General features: G+C 39.5%; 1 protein-coding gene across 1 annotated transcript; it reads left to right on the top strand.

The window, feature by feature from the left end:
• The first annotated feature begins 4,287 nt into the window (after positions 1-4,287).
• mylipa (myosin regulatory light chain interacting protein a) lies at positions 4,288-22,278 on the top strand. The gene is made up of 7 exons (XM_046844219.1): positions 4,288-4,504; positions 5,390-5,580; positions 15,908-16,093; positions 18,217-18,414; positions 18,824-18,988; positions 20,612-21,023; positions 21,180-22,278. Exons 1-7 carry the CDS (start codon positions 4,418-4,420, stop codon positions 21,357-21,359), a joined length of 1,419 nt encoding a protein of 472 aa, XP_046700175.1. The 5' UTR covers positions 4,288-4,417; the 3' UTR covers positions 21,360-22,278.
• Positions 22,279-22,822: the final 544 nt, after the last annotated feature.

Raw genomic sequence — 22,822 nt, 5'->3', positions numbered from 1 at the left:
TACATTAAAAATTTAAAAAAATAAAATGTACAATATAAACTATATTGTAATATTGTATAATGTATATATACAGTATACTATAAATACGATTATAATTGATACAAAATAAATTGAATTCAGAAACTGTGTAAATGATAAAATAATTAAATCCTAAAAAACATAAAAAATATTTTATCATAAATAAATTGTAAATAATAAAAGAAAATGGTGTAAATGCTGAAAGAAAGAAATAGTAAAAATAGGTTTCAGTTTATATATATTTTATAAATAATAAATCTTAAATAATAAAACAAAGTATATCTCTGCACATGTATTGTTTCCTGGTTGCTCAAATAACAAATAATGTATGGAAAATATTCAGAAAGCTGATAGGCAAAGAGAATATGTTTGCCTCTGGTGCTCAGTGTTGGATCATCTTCTCTCTCACTTGTAGATGACTGTAAATAAAAATGTCCTGCCAAGTAAATAAATATGAATGTATTTGTGACAGTGAGCATATTACACTTTGCCATGTGGCAGAATTTCTGTTTATTCACTGCTTCGAGGAAGTCATTAGAATTCCACTGAGTCTGGTACGGATGTGTAGCCTAATGTTATGACCGAGTAAACATCCGAACCTGCTACAAATAATTGTGTTGCGTATCTGGTTTTGTTTGTGTTTTTTTTTTCTAAATGACTTTCCTGGTCATGTTCCTATCACACACACAGCATTCACACTTTTTTCACTAACGGTCTTTTCTTTCCAGTTTCATAGCTTTTTTTTTGCTATTAAAGGGCGTGAAGAAAGGTGTAAAAGGAGTGTGTGAATGAGTGTTTAAAATGGGGTAAAGGAGTGTGTGAATGAGTGTTTAAAATGGGGTAAAGGAGTGTGTGAATGAGTGTTTAAAATGGGGTAAAGGAGTGTGTGAATGAGTGTGTGAATGAGTGAGATATTTCAAGAGGGATGGAGGGAGGGAATGAGTGAATGAGGAAGTGAAGGTGGGAAAGAGAGGATGGAGGTAAGTGATTGCGGGAGTGAGTGATTGAAGGACGTTAGTGAGGAAGAAAGGGAATAACTGAGGGAGTGATGGATTGAAAGAGTGAATGAATGAGTGATTGAGCAAGTGATGAAGGGAGCAAACGAGTGACTGAGTGTGTGAGTGAATGATTGAGGGAGGAAATGGGTGAAGGAGTGTGGCTGTGTTTTGTGTCCATATTTGTCCTTTATTACATTCCTCTTATCCATAACAAACCCTGTAATTCACTGTGGGAAAAGAGGCTCCGGGAAACACTTGATATAAAAGTGATCTACTTGATCACTACATCATGAATTATGCATGTGCATAAATTAAATCATGTTGCATAAGTGTATATTAGATGCTTGTGTCAGTACTTGCAAGCTAGTATGCTAGGTTTTTAATAAACGCGTGTGAGAACGGTTTACAAAGCTGTCACCTCTGCACACACCATACCTGTGTGTATGTGGGCTACAAGCAGAGTGTCTGATCCTGGCAGGGTGCAGGGATGAGACAGATTGATCCTGACATCACACACTCCAGATCAGCCTTAACGATCCACTGTGGCTAGTTTAATGGAAACAGGAAGTCACACTTAATTGTGGCAAACCACTATTACACACTGGATTGGTGCAACTGGTGTCTGGTGTGTAAAATGAAATGTTGTTGTTGGTGGTGGTGTGTTTGTCTTTCAGTTAAACAATTTGAAAATACTACAAGCAGGGCAATATTACAGAATCACAGAAGCAAGCCATGCACAAAAAATATCCAGTCAACATCTCATTATTATGAAACAAATATCTTGTTAGTATGAGAAAAGTATTTTATTGAGATTTAAGCCAATGCACACATGCTACACTTTATTTTTTATTGAAAAAGCCTCCCTTAGTCATCCTTATGTCAGACACATTCCTTCCAGGTGTGGAGCAATTACCTACAGTGTTACAGCACACTTTTAGATCTTTAAAAGGGTTTTTTTTAGCTATCACTATTTTCTTCTGAACAAGTGCATTTGCACTTGATTAGCACATAATAAGGTCAAGCCAGAACATTCCTGCTCAGGTTATATTAGAGAAACAGAATTGTGAAAAAAAAAATCAGTTTTTTGTATAATAATAGTAATAATTAAACAGCCTAAAGGTCCATATAGAGCAACTCAAGAACTATGCGGATGGATTTGGAATGTAATTAATCTGGTCTGCTTTAATGTCTTAGAATTGACGTGAACGATTCTGCATTTAAGTGCCCATCAGTGTAGAGTTCGCTGAACAGCACACCTCAACAATGATAAAATGTAATAAATGGACATTCGGTGCCACTCAATTGAGGACAGGTCTTTTTAAGTCTGATTTATTTCTAAATTTTATTTCTATTTTTTTTTTCCTCATGCCATCTAAAGAAGCTTTTTCATTGCCACTTTTGCCACTTGCTCATTAGGGATTAACTTATGGGAACTAAAATAAATTTACATACATTTTATGACCTACTTATCTCTGTAAAGTTGCTTTGCGGTGAAATCCCTTGATAAAAGTGCTGTATAACAATAAAATAGATTTGAATTTCTCAATCGGGTTTTGCATCAATATAAGCCATAAGTAGTCTGTGATTACCTTCACATTTATCTACAGTATTATTTGCAATGTATATTGCACCTTTGCACTTCCATAATACATTTATTGTATTGACATGTATATTTAGATATTTAAATTAGATTTATTCATTTATTTATATTGCCATTTACACTTCTGGTTAGGTGCTGAATGCATTTCATTGGCCATGTACTCGTCCTCTGCACAATGACATTAAAGTTGAATCTAATCTAATCCGATCAAATCTAATAAAAAGAAACATAGGAAGTGAAAGCCTTACAGTAATCCTGTGGGAGAAAAAATAGCATTAATCAGGTTTTCAGTCACAATGAATGACAACATAGGACCGAGTGTTTTGCAATATTTCTGTGATAAACAAAAATGTCACCATATTTTGACAATTAAGTATATTGTTTTTTTGTTGCTTTGTTGTTCTTGTAAAAGAATTGTAAATTACTGAACAGATGTCACAGTACAAAGGAGCAGAGAACATCTGTGCCTGAACACATGATCCAATTTCCTGTCTAAAGAGATGCCTGGATGATGTCTTACTCAGACTGCAGAGACAATGGTGAAGCGAGGTGCAGAGAGACGTGTAGGCATTAGATACGATCCTGCAGTTTTCTGCATTTCACCGCAATGTACTCTGGCAGAACATCATGCTCAGAAGGTTACATGGTGTATTATAAAGTATTGGACACCTAACATTATTTCTATATTAGCAAACATTGTAGGGACAATACTATAGAAATGAAACTTGAATATATATTAGAGTATCAATGTGCAACTTGTACAGCAGTACAGATTTACTGTCTTCTGAAAAGAACTCAACATACAGCCATTAATGTCTAAATAGCTGTCAACAAAAATGACTTCATGCTAAGTGAACATGTCAAACCTGTGTCCAAATATTTTGTGTGAGCACCATTGTTATGTAGCACTGCCTTAATCCTCCTGGGCATGGAATTCACCAGAGCTGCACAGGTTGTTGCTGGAATCCTCTTCAATTCCTTAATAATGATATCACAGAGCTGCTGGATGTTAGACACATGGCACTTTTATGTTTATTTATCTATATTTGTAATAAAAATGGTACGATTAAAATGGTGCATTAATCTTGCGTGAAAAAACAAAGAGTGGCATTAAAATTTATATGCTTTAATGCCCTAAACATGTAAATAAATTGCCTTCTTGGTTTAATATATATATATATATATATATATATATATATATATATATATATATATATATATATATATATATATATATATATATATATATATATATACTTTTTATATACTTTGATTACTGCTTTGCACACTCTTGGCATTCTCTTGATGAGCTTTAAGAGGTAGTCACCTGAAATGGTCTTCCAACAGTCTTGAAGGAGTTCCCGAGAGATGCTTGGCACTTATTATTATTATTATCATTACTATTATTATTATTATTATTATTATTGTTATTATCATTACTATTATTATTATTAACAATATTTTTATTATTATTATTATTATTATTATTATTATTATTATTATTATTATTATTATTATTATTATTATTATTGTTACTGCTCCAACTGCTTCACCATTGGTTCAATGTAAATAATATGCAAATAAGGTTGACATCCATGATTCGTCTCTACTCCCGGAAGTGGGCGGAGCTTTTCTGCTTGATTCATTCATATAGAGCCCGGAACTCATCTACACAGTAGAGAGCGAGAGCGGTAGGGAAGTGACCGAAGGCTTCAATGTAGGTTTCCGGGTAAACACGGATTGTTTTATCGGTTTCTTTTTAATCAATTACCAGGGGGAAAAATAAATACAATCCAGGAAAATGCTGTGCCATGTGACGCGGCCGGACTCGGTGGTGATGGAGGTGGAAGTTGATGCGAAGGCGAATGGAGAGGATTGTCTGAACAAGGTGAGAGATCCTGGGCTTCTCATCGCCTTTTTAATGGGAATTCAGTTCATCCGATTTTCAAAGGAGGCTTCAGTTTTAATGATGGATGTGATGGAATGAGTGATAGAATTGAATGATCTCATGATCATGCAGGAGTTTGTGTGCAAACCTCATGAAAGCAGAATCATGAGGGTGGAGGAATGTTTATTCTTTATGTTAATTATTATTATAATTATTATTAGCATTATTCATTAATGTTAATTATTATTATTAACATTATACTTAATATTTATTAGTAGATTTATGGTTTATTGCATCTGCAATTGTTTCAAAGAACAATGCACATCCACTAACAAAAGTCACATATATTTAAGATTCCCATATTATTTGATCATTTATATCACTTTATATGAAAACATGTTACAAAAACATGTCTTTTTGAAATGAAGCTTAAAATAAAACCGAGTCTGAGTATCCAAAAGAAGCCAAAACTAATGAGCAAAAAGATCATTTTTATATTATACAAACAATTCAACAAACAATTCTTTTAATAGATGTGTAATGTATAGTAAATGTTTCACTAAGCGATAAATCCAAATAAAATCTGACCTTTTTTAATTCATCGTGTCGCTCTGTTGGCTTCATGTGTCTTTTCGGAGGTCTAGCAGCCTGAGGTTACTTTAGTTCAAACTCCTTGCATCTGCTTCCTGCATACATTCAGTCAACACTACAAACACCAGCCTTTCGACACTGCGTCCTTATAGTTTGTTGCTATTTGATGAAAGAGTGCACGCATTTGACTGTTTCTTAATGTCTTGTGATCATTAGGTACTAATCAATGTTGTGGTTTTAAACAGTGGATTTGTTTATTTATTGCGTGTTGGTTTATTTGTGTTTCTGGTGCAGGTATGTAGGAAGTTAGGGATCATTGAGGTGGACTATTTTGGATTGCAGTTCTCCGGGAGCAAAGGAGAAAACCTGTGGCTGAACCTGAGGAACCGAATCTCGCAGCAGATGGACAGCGTGACTCCTTGCAGACTCCGATTGAGAGTCAAGTTCTTCGTCGAGCCACATTTGATACTTCAAGAGCAGACCAGGTACTTCAGGTTCTGATCCAACTTCAGTGCACTTCAAAGTTTATAATGCAAGATACCTGACCGAGTGCTATATAAACATCCTGTTCCACATTTAGTCCCTGCTTGCTCTTATGAACTCCACTCTTCTGAGTAGATGTGGCACTAGATTGGTGTGCTTGTGGAGATTTGGAGGGTGCAGTCAGTGTTCACATTCATCCTAAAGGTGTTCAATAGGGTTTTGGAGGAACCATATTTTTATATCCCACATTCTTTACCCATATTTTGCCCTACACACATCCTGCACTAATATACTGATAATAACCTCTCGTACATGTTCATGTATATGTTCTTGGTGTACCTGCACATTTCTACTCTGCTCAGAGCATTTTTATGTATTTGTTATACTTGCTTAACAGCTCATGCACGGTTCTCATTGTGCCATGAACTTTTTGCTGTACATTTCTTTACTTATGCTTTAATGCTGTGCATATATTTGCATATTTTTCTGCACTTGTCAATTTGCACAATTGCTTCTATATAGTCTACATTGTCTATATAGTGTATTAGAGACTGGTCCTGGATATGATCTCATTGCCAGGGGATTTTTTTTTAATTTTTATTAATTTTTTTCTAAACGTCTTAATTTACTAAAAAAAATTTACACGTGAACGCAAATTAACTTTAGCGGCACTAATTTTATCGACGCACGATTAATGCCGTGCGGATTTCTGTTTGACCGTTTTTATAAAAAATATAAATGCATGCATATAAAAGAAGCGAAATTAAAACCTTCACAAGTGACTCACATTTATTCACCAAGTCCTTTCTTTACTCGGATGTAAAAATAATTTTGAATCACTAATCATTTTGTTTTACTGACGCACTAAGTCTCAAATCGGCACCAAAATGCGCCATGAAACGCACGTTTCAATTAAAACCGTCCGTGTGGAAACATAGCAAAAGTTCCGTTTGGTGTCCTGATAATTTTACGTCCTTCAAAACACTATCATTACTTTTAAAACGTTTACAAAGAATATATTTATATTATATATAATATAGATAATATTTGCCCATGTTTATTAGAGTATATAAAAATGTAAAAAATTGAAGGTACATTTACAACGGATAATGTGATTGAATTGCGATTAAACCTTTTAATCGATTGACGGCCCTAGTTTGAACTAATATCGTCTTCAATTCAGTGTCTGAGAATCTTTCTCAGGTTCTTCTCAGAAATCTAAATGACAGGAAGAACAAGACAGCACGAGTGTACAACTGTTGCTATTTAACCGTCAAAGGGGAAATACGCGCGGTTGTGTTGAAAGAGAAATAAAAAAATAAAGCAGCACTTTACTGCTTCATAAAATGAGCTTGAACCAAATCTGGGTCATGTTTTGATATGAAAAATTCATGGGTTGTGATGTATCCTTAAGGGCTGCATGAAATATACATCAGATACCATGTGGTGCAAGAACAAGAGCCTGTTGAGTGCTGCTTCGTTCCTTTTTCTCTCTGTCGGAGACGAACGCCCTGTAGTAACCCCGCTCGCTCAGGGTAACTCTAGGTCATTGAGCAGCACATGGAAATGCGATCCCTGTTGCATAGCTGCTCGCTCGGCCCCGCCCACCTCCTCGTTCTTGTTTGTTCCCTGCGGGGGGTTTTTCTTCTTTTTGGAGAGCACCAGACCATTTTGGCACTTCTTGGTTCCTTTAATAATTCAAGAGGGACTTTTTTTCCCCAGTGATGTAGTAGATTTGTTTAGTCTGGATTGGTATTGGACATATTTACAAAGTGGTTGTAGATGATGGAGCATGAGATGCGCATCCAAACGTCTCCACTGAAAGGTCAAGCAGTGCAGACGTGTCCGGACTAGATCTAGAGCTTAGATGGAAAGAAGTTGTGGCTTCTGTGTCCCTGTCGGAGCTTATCTCTGTGGTTTGAGTTATTTTAGGGTTAGGATTTGGCAACCTGGACGAAATAAACGTAATGACTTTAGCCCAGTTGTGTAACGGGTTGTGTGTCTGCAGGTCTGATTTATACAGGAAAGAATCTCTAACCATAGAGCTACAATTTGAACCCAAATCATCCAATGATCCGGAAATCTCCTGGTACTGAAAGCAGGGAGAGGGAAACTCGACCGTTTTTCAGAAACAATCGTTCATTAAGTTCCGCCATCAGCGATTTTGTAGTTGTACCCTGTGCTGCGTTCCTATTGGTGGATTTTCGACGGGCATCACGCACTCTGTGATGATGATCAAACATTTTCTGATGGCACTTTTGTCTTCGAGCTGTCGTCGTATCACATGTCTCTAATTATCTCCTACTGCTTGTTCTCTCCTTTACTTCTTTCTCTTTCACTCTTTCCGTCTGTCTCCTTCTATATTTATTCTTTCTATCTGTCTTCTTACACTCTCGTTTTACTCGTTCTGGCTGTTTTGCTCTCTTCTCTCTCCTTTTACTCTGTCTTGCTTTCTCTCTCCTTCTCTCTTTCACTCTTTGTCTTTCACTTTTTCTGTCTCCTCTCTTTCACTCATTTTCTTACCTTCTGTTTTTTCTCCCTCTCTTCCTTCTTTTACTTAGCTTGTCTTGCTTTCTTTTGGTCTTGCCTCCCTGGCTGTTTCTCCTATCAATCTCTCTTTCATATCGCTCTCTGTCTTGTCTTTCTCTCTTTTTGATGTAATCCCACTTTTTCAAACGTTCTCCCTCTTTCTTACATCCTGACCAATCGCATCTAAGGATCAAATAAGTTTTTATGATTTGATGGGGTGTTTGGTAACCAGGCTGAAACTCTTGCTGTTAATCAGGTACATGAACCCTGCTCCAGGTCTCACACACACACACACACAGAGCTTGTTTACCTCCAGTGTTTATACCTTACTGGACTAAATGAGGACCAAACTTTCACACAGTTGTTGCTGAAGCAAAATGCGTCTTGTGTCGCTCAGAATAGCAATCTGTTCCTCTCATTAAAACCCCATGTAGTCATTTATGTACAACGTTCTGCCCTGGAGTGACTCGCCAGGAACCGAGTGGTGGTCCACCGCTGACAGGAAGTGACCTCATCACTGCCTGAGAAGAGATAACTGTCTGTTTTTAGCTTGACGCTTGCGGCTTGTGAAAGCAATTCATTGTTCGACGCCCTGGCAGAGAGTGTGTGTGTGAGTGTGTGATGCACAGCTGAGGCTCGCATTCGAACTCTCTTTGTGCAGTCACCTTTGCCCTACATCTCCTAGGCTTGAGTACATCATCTGCATCTGAAGCTCCTCAGCACACATGCACACTAACACAACCATAACAAGAGTGTATAAATGATTCGGAATCAACTTCTCCTTTGCTGCCTTGTATATGAAGCCTTGTTTTTTATTTATATATATTTTCTTTTGTATTACTATTTTGAGCACACCGTGATCGAGAAGTAAACAAGCACACAGCAGAAACCCGATTTCATATTTTCATGCTTCCTCTTTTCGAACACACCCACGCCGCTTCAGGATAGACGTGTTAATTAGCGGATTAGTCGGAACGGGTGTATTGCTGCAGAAGCCCCAGGCATGTGAGGAAGAAGAAAATGTGCACCACGTGGCGGGAGTTTCCTGATCCAGAAAAGCCTGTCATTTCATATTACATCTTCTATCCCTCTTTCCCTTGTTCTTTTTGTCTTTCTTTCCTTCCCCCAACTCTCTCTTTCTCTCTGCCCATCCCCCAGTTGGGTTTTTTTTTTTTTTTTCTTCCTCTCAGCCTTTTGCGTAAGCTTGACTCTATACGTTAGTCCGTGCTTGTGTAATACTCTGTAGATGAGCTGGAGAAATCCACCTCCACACCCTGTTTATCGGAACCCTGTTCATTACACTGATTTGTTCTATAAATAGAAGAACGCAGTACGTCCAGCTGCCAGGCGCACTTATTACCGAACCTCACGTCCATTACAGGCCGAGTCAGCAGAAATCGCACGTCGTAGACATGCAATTATTTTTAACGACCGTTCTGAGCAGCACGCAGACACTATAGAACAATTAAACTCGAGGTTTCGACATGTTTCAAAAGCAAAACATACAAATATATATACTTGTCAAACATTTCCAAATTTCGAGCATGGTGATTTTGTCTGGAAAACTGATACTGAGAAACAAACCGAATCCGTTTTACTGAGAATTTGATGAAACAAAACCATACCTTGTGGAAGCGTCTCAATTTTACAACCTAATTTAAGGTTTTTGTTTATTTTAATCCTATATTTTATTTATTTATTTTTTAATCCAGTTTGTTTTTGTTTGCTTTTTTTGCCATTTTTTTATTTATATTAAAGATTTTTTTGTTCCTTTTTTGTTTATTGTTGGTTCCAAGTTTTTAATGAATTTATTTATTTGGTTCTTAAAATAAAAATAATTTAAGTAAACATTTATTATTATTTTTTTATTATTTATTTATTTTTTTATTTTTTATATATAAACTCAAATTAAGTGTGTTTATTTGTATACTCCTTTGGGGTGGGTTATTTTATTATACTGATCATTTGTGGTAATCTTCCTAACTAGCTAGTTAACCTGGCTAACTTTGACATTTATCTTGATCTTTCTCTATATTTTGCTGCGTGTGCATTCAAATTTGTACAGAATTTTCCAACGCTTACTAAGACTCTGATCTCACAATGTCGCATCCTGTGACAGTCAGGCAAGTTTGCTGATGTTTAAGATGGCAGGAGAACTGATTACAGATTCCTGAGCAGCTGTAGATCCTGACCTTAATTTTCAACACTGTAATTTAATAGTTAATAATGAGAGCTCTCAGGCTGAAGGGGAGTCAGGAAGAGGTTAAAGAGTCTTGGTGCATGGGACCTTGGAGGCACAAAACACTTTCCTATCTTCTGCTGACCTCCTGGGTCATTAGAGTTACACACACACACACACACACACACACACACACACACACACACACACACACTCCTCCCACAACTTGGATTTAAACCATATGCCCTCTCTGACATACTGTCTCACACACCTCTCATTTGGTGTCACTGTGTGTGTGTGTGTGTGTGTGTGTGTGTGTGTGTGTGTGTGTGTGTGTGTGTGTGTGTGTGTGTGTGTGTGTGTGTGTGTGTGTAAGCACAGCAGGTTCCTGATCTCCTCTTTCTCAGCTCTCACTTCGTCCTCCTCTTTGACTCTGCTCTATATTTGGCACAAGCTTAACTCTGTCAATCAATAATCTCACACTGTCAGTGTTTATTTATTTTTTTTAATCAATGATCCACTTCGTCAATCTTTTTTTCCATGTAAAGCCTTTTCTTTGACTGCAACCTTGTTTTTCTCTTCACATAATATATGGACAAAAGTATTGGGACACCTGACTTTTCCAACTATGTGATTCTTTCCAAAAATGTTGCCACAAAGTTCTATACACTTGTATCGAGTGTCTTTGGATGCAATATCATAAAATGTTCCTCTACTTTAACTAGGAGACCCAAACCTGTTTCAGCAATGACGATACCCCTGTGCACAAAGCCATAGAGATATGCTTTATACGTGTTGGATATGGTGAAATATATTTCATATATATAATATGCAAAGAGTCCTGTTTCAGCTGGAACTATGCAAAACGCATCCTTGCACTCTAAGTCGTTCTAGAGAATGTAGGAAGAGTGTAGGTTTTCACTCGTCCTTCACTAGAAGCAGGAAGATGAAGCGGGTCTCCTTTCGTAGCTAAATGTTTTCACTAATCGTGGCATCTAACACGTGTCCACAAGCCAAGCCTTCAATCTGCTTTTATTAACTGGACGACGGAAACGTTCTCATCGCAGCTCTAGGCTGACTCAGATACCGAGACGGTATTTCCTCTACTGCTCACAGTACACACAGTACAGGCTGCACAAGCATGTGTTTGTGGAGTTGCATAATTATTGGATAATACACAAGCATTCGTAATTACTTAAAAGGAAATGACTGCCTTCCTCAAGTATTGACCAATATTCTGTCCTTTTAAATTGTAATGAATTCGTTTCAGATGAGGGTTATTAATATTTTTTATATATATTCAACTAGTGACAAGTTGTCGATTTATTCTGAACAACTTTCACTTCCCTCAAAAGGTCACCTAGTATTTACATGTTCGGTTTTTTTTTTTTGTGTTTAGGACTCGCTGTAGCTGATAACTGAGCAAACACGTTGCATTACACATTCATATCGGTATTTGGTTTACTGTGTATGTGACTTATAGCGTCTTTTAAGCTTGTCAACGTCTTGAATGGATCGAGATGCTGTTCCTTGTTTGCAAGTCACACACATAGACACACATCATAGAACTGGTTTGGGCTCCTCTGTGCTTGACCTGTAGTAACCTACCTGCTTCTAGTTTCCTCAGGATTGGAGCGAAGTGCGATGCCTTTTAATTCTTCTCCTCTCTCTCTCTCTCTCTCTCTCTCTCTCACACACTCTCTACTACCTTCTGGGTACATTTTAATTACTAGTTTAGTGACTGTTGGCAGAACACACACTCCTAAACAGAGACAAACTATGTGCAAATGTGTTTAATTTTCAGTTAAAACCTTTCATTTATTTATAGAGAGAGACGTGTGTTTTCTTGTTGCATTGTTGAATACGTTTCTTTTTGTGCAAAAGAAAGTGTGTTTTTGGGGGATGGTTTGGTGTCAGGGAGTTTGTCATGGCAGGGTTTACTGTAGTTCGTTGACCGAGAGTAACCCTGGCTCCCTGACTGAGCAGCTCTGGGCCGTTTTGTTTGACAAACTGAAACAGCTTTGTTTCAGCTCAGCCGCTGAGGTATGGCCACGTCCGCCCTGATTGGCTGACACTCTGCTGTCTCCGGGCAAAAAAAATAACTTTTCTTTTTCAATTCGGTGGAAAAAAGAATTTGTTCTGTGGCGAGTGCCTGACATTTTGCCGGGTTTGGCACAATGACTCCGGCTGTAACTGAGACGATAAAGTATAAAACAACCCCGGGGAAAGGATGGCGGCTGCATTTCTCAACCACATCAACACACTATGCTGTGTAAACAGATGTCTTAAACATGTTTGCTTATTATACCTTTATGGACATTGAGCAGTCATTCTTGGCAGCAGATGGCTTTTTTTTTCCCTTCCCCCGGTCATTTGAATATTAGACTGCTGTAGGGGCTATGGGAGCACATGAGGTGGGCTTTGTTTAAATTGGATGTTCTCAGACAAGAGTTTGTTGAGTTCAATATGAATCAGAGATGGGCTTCTAACGGAAGTGGAGGTCCAACTCCTCGCTTGAAGTGGTTCGACTCCTCACGAATGTGGTTAGACTCCTTGTGGAAGTGGAGGTCTGACTGTATGCGATAGTGGTTTGACTCCTTGCGAGAAAGGGGAGCCCTGACTCTGCACAATTGACTTCTTAATAGTTGACTTGTATCAGTCTCCAGCCACTTAAATTTCCCCTTTTTACTCATTTACGAGTTTATTTTAAATGTATTTTATATAAGAACTGATCAATTTTCAAGACAACTATATGAACCCATTAGTAAAATAAATCCTTAAAGCTTAAGAGAGCCTTGTTGCTTCATCTGACTTCATCTATCCTGTTTAATCATAAGCACATGTGCATGTCTAACACGCCGTTAATGATTGCCTCGACTTTAACAACTGACTAACAACTATTGCCTCCTGTGTAATAGATTAACATGCTGGTTTGGATTCACCTGGCATTCTTCTGCTATAATAGAGAGGGTCAAACCATCCTAATCTATAAATGTGTTTATATTTATTTCTAATGCTAGATGTCTGAAATAGCCTCGCTTGCTCAACAGGAAGAATTGTAATATGGCTTTTTGAGCCAAAGATCTTCTTCATGTAAACAAGCATGCTGTGAAACCGAGGCGCAAAATATGATGCATCTGGCCAACGATCTGTGCTAACATGCTAATGCTGACTCAGCGGTCTGTGTGTGCCGGCCTGCCTGCTTGCTAATCGTATGCGGAATTTATATCCCATTCTTCAAATGGAAAAACTGCTCTCGAATTTTTTTTTAATGATGGCCTTCACTGTATTATTATTCCTGTATCAGTTTCCTAATAAAAGCCTCTTGACTTGATTAATACATTTTACCTGACTGCTGTGACCTGCTTTCCATATTAGGTGGTATTTTAGAGAGTTAGGGGTCCAAGCACTCAACCACAGGAAAGTAGTGTTGTGGTTTCAAGATGATGGCTGCATGAGAACTTCATTAAAAGATATTTAAAAGAAAAGTCGAGGCATGTAGAGAGAGGAAAAAAAAACAACCTTTCAAAATATCGGCCTTAATATCTATATTATGTGCTCAAGTAAGTTCCCCTACTTTAAACCAGATGCAAGATCTCACGTGTTTGCTTGATAAGATACATGGAAAACCAGTGCCTCTTGTTCTTTCTTGTGAACTACAGTAACCTTGCCCCACACACACACATCTTCCACCTTTGTTTTTGCTCATCGGCTAAACCGGCGCCGCTCGTTTTGTTTTGAAGCGTGGCCCGTGAACGACAGTAACCTCGCGCTCCCTCCCTCCTTCAGCCCGCCTTTTGTTTCTCGTCTCAGGTAGCTCATCACATAAGCTGCACTCTCCGGTGTCGCCACAGGGAAGGTAGCTCTTACTCACGCCGCCTTTGTATTTCCACCAAGCATGTTTATTGTTCCACTCCCTAACAGTAACATGTGATCTTCCTCTCTTGTTTTTGTTTTTCGGACCCGTCCTTAGTTGCTCATTCCTCGGCTATTATTATAATACCATGTTTAGACTTTAATCTAAAGTCAATATTTATCCAGCGCGTAGCTTTTGTCAGCGAGATGACCGTCCGTGGTCGGAGCTGAAAGAGCAGGATGCCTGTCGGGATATCTCCCGGTCCAAGGCCACAGTGTTCCCATAGACTTCTGTTGTCCAGAAGTGCCAGGAATGAAGGAATCCTGCTGTCTTTAGAAAGGTCCAAGTCCAACTTTTTGGGCCGTCCTGATCTACAGAAAGATCTACAGAGGCTGAATTCTTGTCCTGTGATCAGCAGTCAGCGGTAAAAGAATTGGCAGGCAAACAAGTGCATAAAAATGTGCCTTGTTTTTGTATTGATCCTGGCACAAAGGAGGAGCGTCATTCTTTTTTTTTTTTTTTAGGAAATGGTTTGAATTTTAAACTGGTCAAAGGTTTTTCTTTTTTTTGTGTGTGTTTTAATAAAAAAAAAAATCCTTCCATTTTCCAAGATCCTTTCAAGCAAATGCCTTTTTTTGAAACCACTGAATGGAATGGAAAATGGCATCTTTGTTTAATCAAAAAAGTTTGATTCAACGAAGAAAAAACGATTTTCAGCAATCCATGTTGGTTTACAGGAGTTTGGTTTTGTGCCATTAAAGCTACTCAATTGGTTTGTACTACATCATGCTGCAAAGTGTAATATGAGGGATCATTATTTAACACTGCCATTTTTCTTGGTGTAGAGAGTTAAATTCATGAGCTGTTGTCTGTATTTATAGGAAGTTTATTTACTCCAGTAACTTGTAGCATTCGAATAAGAGGTCTTTGGTTAAATGCTAATAAATGTGTCGTATTAGGAAAGGGCTGAAGCCGCGTATGTAAAAGGGGAAATGTGGTTCAGAAGATACCGAAGCAGAAGGAGCTGCTTAGCAATGGCAAATTAAAGAAACGCTCATTTTGTCATGGGTTTCTCGGGGGCTTATGCTTTTGTGGAAGGTTTTAAACGCTTAACGCAGGCACTAAGCGGAAAGTCCAGATAGCGGCTTAAACAGACGGGGACTTCGTTATCACGCTGGAGCAATTGGGCAGGGTCATGAATTGGCTGCAGAACAGCAGTACGTCTGGCATGGGCTCCAGCTCTGCCTGCGATAAGAGATACGACTGTGTGTGAGGGAGGCAGCCGGGTGAAAGTCAAACCACTTCACACCACGTGCAGGTTATGAAACTCTGCCTGACTGCTGGGTTTAAGTGAAAGTACTGCTCGGAAAGAGAATATGGCTGTAAACTTTTTTTGGTTTTTCTTGCTTCTGCATTGACCATAATAAGAGTCAGAGTGCGGTTTGAGGGTGTTCCCGTTACGCCTCTGTAGACTTCCACTTCTGCAAGTGAACTAGTGGTGTGCCGGACTGGAAGGAGTCTAGTGTCATTACAATGGTTGACTTCTCAGAGCATTAAAGATGACCGTTTTAAAGAACCACTCTTTATTGCTGCTATAATGCAAATATGAACCGCATTGGATTTAACTAAAAATGGATAAAATGTTAACGTGAACCCGATTTTTGGCTGCATCCCTCATGTTGTGATCTGTAAGTGGAGTCGAGCATTAGCCACCTGCTCCATTCCTTCACTCCGTTCATTTTGTTTTTTTCTCTCTCTCTTTTAGACACCTGTTCTTCATGCACGTTAAAGAGGATCTGCACCGCGGCCACCTGCGCATGTGCTCTGAGCAGGCCGAGGAGCTGAGCTCCCTCCTGGCACAGGCGGAGTTCGGCGACTACAACCAGAACACGGCCAAATACTGGTACACCGAGCTGTGTGGAAACGATCCCGACCAAGAGACTGTCAACAGGTACAAAAACGTCTGTTATAATCGTCTGTTTTGTCATGGCTGCAGTGATCCACAAACAAAATGCATAAATGGGTAGTTCAAACAAAAAGTGGAAAAATGTGTGTGTGTGTGTGTGTGTGTGTGTGTGTGTGTGTGTGTGTGTGTGTGTGTGTGTGTGTGTGTGTGTGTGTGTGTGTGTGTGTGTGTGTGTGTGTGTGTGTGTGTGTGTGTGTGTGTGTATACACTATTGCCAAAAGTATTGGGTCACCTGACCTTTCCTGCTATATGCTATGTGGTTCTTTTCCAAACTGTTCCCTGGAGGCACTCAATTGTACAGAATGTCTTGGATGTGTTTTTGATAAAATTTGCATTCACTTGTTGGAAACCCAAACCTGTTCCAGCATGGCGATTCCCCCTGTGCACAAAGTGAGCTCCTTGATCTGGTTTACATGCTTTGGAGAGGAAGATCTTGCTGCTATAGAGCTCTGATCTCATCCCTACTGAACACCTTTGGGATTAATGTGAACACTGAATGCACCCCAGGTCTCCTCACCTACATCAGTAGCTGCCTTTCATAACACCCTTGTGGCTGATGAACACAAATATCCATAAGCACACTCCAAAAACTAGTGAAACATCTTCCCAGAAGAGTGAGGGGAATTATAAGAGCAAATTGGGACTAAATGCGGAATGCAATGCTCAAAAATCACAGTGTACTTATGACCCGGTCACACTGTCCTTCACCAAGTCCAATTACTTTTGAGCTTGAAATGGTTCAAGACTGAAATTGGGATTCCTTTAGTTGTTTTGTCCAAAGTTAAAAGCAAAAAGGTGTATTGATACGGTTTGTGTGTTTAGCTTCATGCCTGATAGCTGGGTCCTCGGTTTGCGCAGTGGCATTTGGGATAAGAGCCAAATAAAGCATGTGTGTTTGCGTGAGGTCAGAGTTCATGTCCATCCAAACACTAATGTTTAACAGGGTTGTCACCCATTTAGTCACTCACACTTGTTTATGGGAAGTGTGTGTGTGTGTGTGTGTGTGTGTGTGTGTGTGTGTGTGTGTGTGTGTGTGTGTGTGTGTGTGTGTGTGTGTGTGTGTGTGTGTGTGTGTGTATATATATATATATATATATATATATATATATATATATATATATATATATATATATATATAAAATTAATTAGTTTGGACAAAATGAAAGATTTTGATTTTATCAAATATTCTGTATATGGACAAAAGTATTGGGATGCTGGACTTTTTCAGCAATTTGTGGTTCTTTTCCATACTGTTTCCCCAAGCAATCCATGGAGATCTGCTTTATGTGGGTTCGAGTGAAAGATCTTGAGTCTATGGAGCTCTGACATGTCTCAACTTTTATTTAAATATCTTTGGGAACTGTTGGAATGCTGACTGCACCCCAGACCTCATCACCTACATCAGTTTCTCTACTGCTGGGCACAAATCTAGTAGAACATCTTCCCTGAAGAGTGTAGGGTTTTTATAACCGCATCAGTCTATAAATGTGGAATGGGATGTTCAAAAATCATATGGTCAGGTGTCCATAAACCTTCTATATTCTATGAGGGTGATATGTGATGTGTTTATTTCCATGAAAAACCAGCTTGCTACGCCACGGTAGGATTTCTGCATCGAGACATTCCATTGGTGTTGGAAAGTCTCTAGTCCTGACCGTTGTAAAACGCTGACATTGCAAAGCTGTAACTTTAACACGGCCGCGTGTGCAGTCTGTTTCGTCTTTTGTCATGAGTGCTTTTCCATCCCATAATGCCTTGCAAAGGAAGCTATTTTAAAGATGCTGACGGTGACAGCCGGAGCTTTGCCTCAGGTGCGAGGTGCCAGATAATGTACCGCTGATTGCTTACGGTCTGAAGTACAACTTCAGGATGTTCCCAGGCACAAAAGAGAACTTGGCATGAATTTGTATACCGTTTCATTTGTTTTTGTCTGAGAGATCACTGACGAGGCATAAAAAAACGTTCTGCTGAACGCTGACCAAATAGCTGTAAAATATAACAGTTTTATTCTGTCAAACTACCAGCCTCTATAATAAATATGCCCTTTTGGTTAAATCATTTGCCACCTTCACTGTCTGAATGTATTCGTCTGTCTGTTTCTCTGGCAGCATCATAGCCAAGCACAAGGCTCTCGAGGGGCTGAGTCGAGGCTCCGTGGAGTATCAGGCCCTCCAGCTGATAGCATCTCTTGACCACTATGGCGTGGAGTGGCACTGGGCGCGAGATGCAGAGAGCCAGAGGCTGGCGATCGGAGTGGGGCCTGACGGCATCGCCGTCTGCAGGGACGACTTCAGCCTGGTCAATAGGTACTGACATCATGACTCTCTTCACTTTGTCACAAACCTCGAATAGACCTTTTTGTCATGTAACTGACTATGTTGAACACGTCTTAAAATATGAACACACCACCACCGCCATGCTTCTTTAATCTTAGAGTGGTGAGCAGTGCATTTCTGACCAATATTGTCCCAAATAGTTGCAAAAACATTTCTTTAAGGCTCTACGCCCAAACCAAACAGCAACCCTCACCCCCATACACCCTTCTCTATTAAATACTATACTGTAATACTGGAATTACTATAGAGTAAAAAAGCAGCACTTTTTTTAGAATTAGCCATGAAAAGTGTGTGTGATTACTTCTAATGTACAGAGCAAAGTCACAGGGTTATGTTTGTTAATCTCTAATGTTTTTGGGGTTTTTTTTTTTTTGGGCAGAATTTCTTATCCTTTAATCCAAATCGCCACACAGTCAGGGAAGAGTGTGTATCTGACCGTGACGAAGGAAAGCAGCGACAACGTGGTCCTGCTCTTCAAGCTGATCAGTAACCGAGCAGCCAGCGGGTTGTACCGGGCCATCACCGAGACGCACGCCTTCTACAGGTGAGCTCCCAGTTCACAAGACTGTAGAAAAGACATTAATCCTAATCACACACTCCAGTGCTCATGTTATTTCTCACTCTCTGGTGTTTGTAATGTTTTAATGATTTATCACACTCTCTTCATATCACCCAAAAGAGAATGGGTTCCCCTTTTGAGTCTGGTTCCTCTCAAGGTTTTTCCTTGTTACAGATGCCACAGGCTGCTCCTCAGGGATAAACACACATTCACTTTTCAATTTTTGTCCTGTATTTGAGACAATGTCCATTATGAAAATCAGTACAGGGGAAACTGAGTTGAATTGGAGTTCAGTCAGAGGACCGAAGTTCTACAGAGCTGTGCTTCGTCTTCGTGCGATTTCATCGTGGACAACAAGTCTTGCGTTTTGCATGATTCGGCAAGTTTACGGCGATGCCGCGAAGAGTCTTCTGAGGTGTTTTGAGTGGCACCGAAGAACATCGTTGAAAGACGATGACAAATTTTAGGAAGACACCACTGCAGAGATCTGACACAAATCGCAATAGGAGCTGGACACTCCTCTGAAAGAAGACTTCCAGGACCTATTCCGGAAGTGGCAGGAACCCTGGGGGAGCAAGAAGACAATTCTGAAGGGGATGGTGTGTAAACCGTGGTAGATAACTACGGTTCTTTCTTGTAAACAGAGCTGGTCTCAACCTTTTGATACCACGCCTGTAGTAACTCCTTCACACACGCAGGAAGGGAGTGTTCTTAAATAATTGGAGCCGCATAGCAGACGGGTGCCGAGGACAGTCTCCTGGCAAAGATTTCATCTCCGCTACACGATTCTTTCCCGTCTGGAAGAAGTCACTTTCTCCACGTCAGCGGTTTGAACTGTCCCACTGTGAGCCGAGAAGGAAGAAGATATTTTTTCATCTCTAACGAACATTATTTTTCTTCATTCCATCACGTCGTCTTTTGCAAAATTCGAATTCTCAGCAAACCTACATCCTACATCAAGTTGATGAGTGTTCACTCGTAACCAGCGAAAGGCTCAACATGAACCCGTGATGGTATTCTGGTTATGGCGCATGCCACAGGGAAGTGATGAAACCTTGCAAGTGGATCCTGCAAGAACCCCCAGCATTTGTTCTGAAAATGACACTTTTCCACACCCACCTGCCCTCTCTGGCACTGCACTCTTGAGTCATTCTGATTCAGATAATGCTGCGTGATCAGCTGCACTTCGTCTTATTGTTACGTCGACTTCGATCGGATGTGCAGTTTTTCCTCGCTTGTCTTTTCCCCATCCTTTAATTAGGGGGGGGTGGTTACTCAGTGGTTAAGTTTTGGACTTTGGCTCGGAAGTTGAAATCCCACCACCACAAAGCTGAAACTGCTGGGCCCTTGACCCTTCCCTGCTCAGTTGTAAATCGCTCTGGATAATGGCGTCTCCCAAATGGCGTAAATGTAAATTCGATGCTAGACAAAACTAGATCTAATGGAGAAATCAGTGACGGTGAATCAGACGCTTGGTACATCAGACGTAAACCAGATGTTTAGACGATTTCAATGACAAGACTTTATTTATTAATAACAATCTTTTATTTTCCCAGGTAAAGCTGCTCTTTCATTTGAATCCAATCTAACGTCTTTGCTTTTCCTCAGGTGCGACACCGTAACCAACGCGGTCATGATGCAGTACAGCCGCGACTTCAAGGGCCACCTGGCGTCGCTTTTCCTCAACGAGAACATCAACCTGGGCAAGAAGTACGTCTTCGATATCCGCCGGACGTCCAAAGAGGTGTACGACTACGCCAGAAGGGCGCTGTACAACGCCGGCATCGTGGACCTAATGTCCCGCTCGGGGGAGCGTTCCCCCTCCTCCCGTTCGCCGTGGCACAGCCAGGAGAGTGTTCCAGAATGTGGAGGATGTCAGCAGAACCGGCTGCTGCAGGAGAAACTTCAGAAGCTGCGTGAGGCCTTCTTGTGCATGCTGTGCTGCGAGGAGGAGATCGACGCCGCTTTTTGCCCCTGCGGCCACACCGTGTGCTGTCAGAACTGTGCTGCACAGCTCCAGGTGAAAACCCGTACACTCGCGTAAAAATTTGTAGTAAATACTAAACATATTTTTCTTGATTTTAACCTATTTATAACCTCACCTATTGTATTTTTGTATATACAGTGTTTACAGGCGTAATGCTGACACGTGTGAATGTGTGCGTTTTGATTTCAGACGTGTCCAGTGTGTCGCTCTGAGGTGGAACACATCCAGCATGTCTACCTTCCCACCTGCACCAGTCTGCTGAACCTAACGATGGGCGCCGACAGTCCTGCCCCGATCCACCGCTCCATGCCCACACACACCTGCACGAACAACCATTACCGCAGTGCCGACAAGCTCTGCCAGACCTAACCCGGCTTTTTATTTATACACGCTTCCCGCTCCACCAATGAAGAGACTTTTTCCCCTTTATCAGCATAATTTAAGTGTATCAGTTGATCTGATAAACCTGCGTCTATTTTGTTTTTAAACCTGTTCTAATCTGTACTATATCAATTGCTTTCTTTTATTTTAGAACCATTTGTTTTGTTTTTTTTGAGCATCTATTTAACTGCATTTTTATACGTGTGTTTTATGACTGGATTTTCTTTCTGATCGTTTTTTTTTGCCGTGAATTGTGTGCAGTATTTTTTTATTTTATTTTTTTTTGTGTGAGTGTGTGTGTGTGTGTGTGTGTTGATGCCAATATTTTATTTTTTCCCCCAAATTTTGAAGGTCGTAGACCGTCTGAGGTCTTGCGAACACCGCCAGCCTCTAATGGTTGTGTCTTTTTGTATATTTAATACTCCAAACGCCAAATTGCCGAGGCAAAAGGCTGGGAAGGTATCTTTTCGAGCGGTCCGAAGATCAACCCTGTGATCACTAAAGACGTCCCTTGGATACTTGGTGCAATTGTAGTTTTTTATTACGTGGGATGTATCCAAACTAGAGAAAATCATGACACAGTCACTTTACCAAGGCTCTGAGGCCTTAATGTAGCAGTAACACAGTGTGTTTGTTATGCATATTCATTCTTTGCACAGACTATTGTCGTAAAAAAGGAAAAAAAAAAAAAAATTAAGAGGAATTTATTTTCTGTATTGCTCACTGCTGGGGCAAATTTGTATTTCTTTCCTCCTTTTTTTTTTTTTTTTTTTTTTTTTCTTTCTTTCTTTTACAAATAGATTTTGTTTCTGTTTATTTGAAGCAAAAACTATACCCTGTATACTTCTAGAGTCTTTTTTTTATATTTTCTTGAACAAGAGGTATTAATAAAGTTGTGATTTTTAAACGATTGTGTTTTGTTTTTTAATTGCCTTTTGAAATGGTACACATTGGTTTATATTTATTTAATATTTCCAGACAGATATCGCATTGTATTAACAAAATTTAAATAACACAAGCCTTCACCAAATCACCAGTCAGAACAAAGAGGGTCTTTTAACTACCTGACATGCTACATGTCTATTTAGAAAGTACACTGTGTGCACAATTAGGCAATTAGTATATTTGAGGATTAATTTTATTGTACATCTACAGTTCTCTTGGTCAATCCAAAATGTTAAACCCCCAAACCTGAACATTTAAGTAGTAAAAGTGAAGTGTTGGCTTTCTTAATAGAATATATTATATATAATTATAATATAATTAGTTCTTCCATCTTTAAGGCCTTTACTGAAGTCACCTGACCCTATAGAGAACTTTTTGGCCCTTCTTAAGCATGCAGTGGAGTACTTTGATGCATGTAATGGAGTGTTGTCTTGCATAAAAGTCTTCTTGAAAGATGTAACTTTTTCCTGTACCACTGCTTGAAGAAAGTGTCTTCTAAAAATTTG

The sequence above is a fragment of the Silurus meridionalis genome, chromosome 29 (genome assembly GCF_014805685.1).
Source record: "Silurus meridionalis isolate SWU-2019-XX chromosome 29, ASM1480568v1, whole genome shotgun sequence".
Lineage (NCBI taxonomy): Eukaryota > Metazoa > Chordata > Actinopteri > Siluriformes > Siluridae > Silurus > Silurus meridionalis.
Note: the sequence above shows the minus strand (reverse complement) of the source record. Positions and strands in the feature narration are given on the sequence as shown.

Bases quoted from the DNA above. Each gene is read 5' to 3' on its own strand.
- mylipa (XM_046844219.1), top strand. From the start codon at position 4,418: ATGCTGTGCCATGTGACGCGGCCGGACTCGGTGGTGATGGAGGTGGAA. The intron at 18,415-18,823 runs GTACTGACATCA...TTTTTTGGGCAG, and splicing joins GACTTCAGCCTGGTCAATAG to AATTTCTTATCCTTTAATCC. The intron at 21,024-21,179 runs GTGAAAACCCGT...TTTTGATTTCAG, and splicing joins ACTGTGCTGCACAGCTCCAG to ACGTGTCCAGTGTGTCGCTC.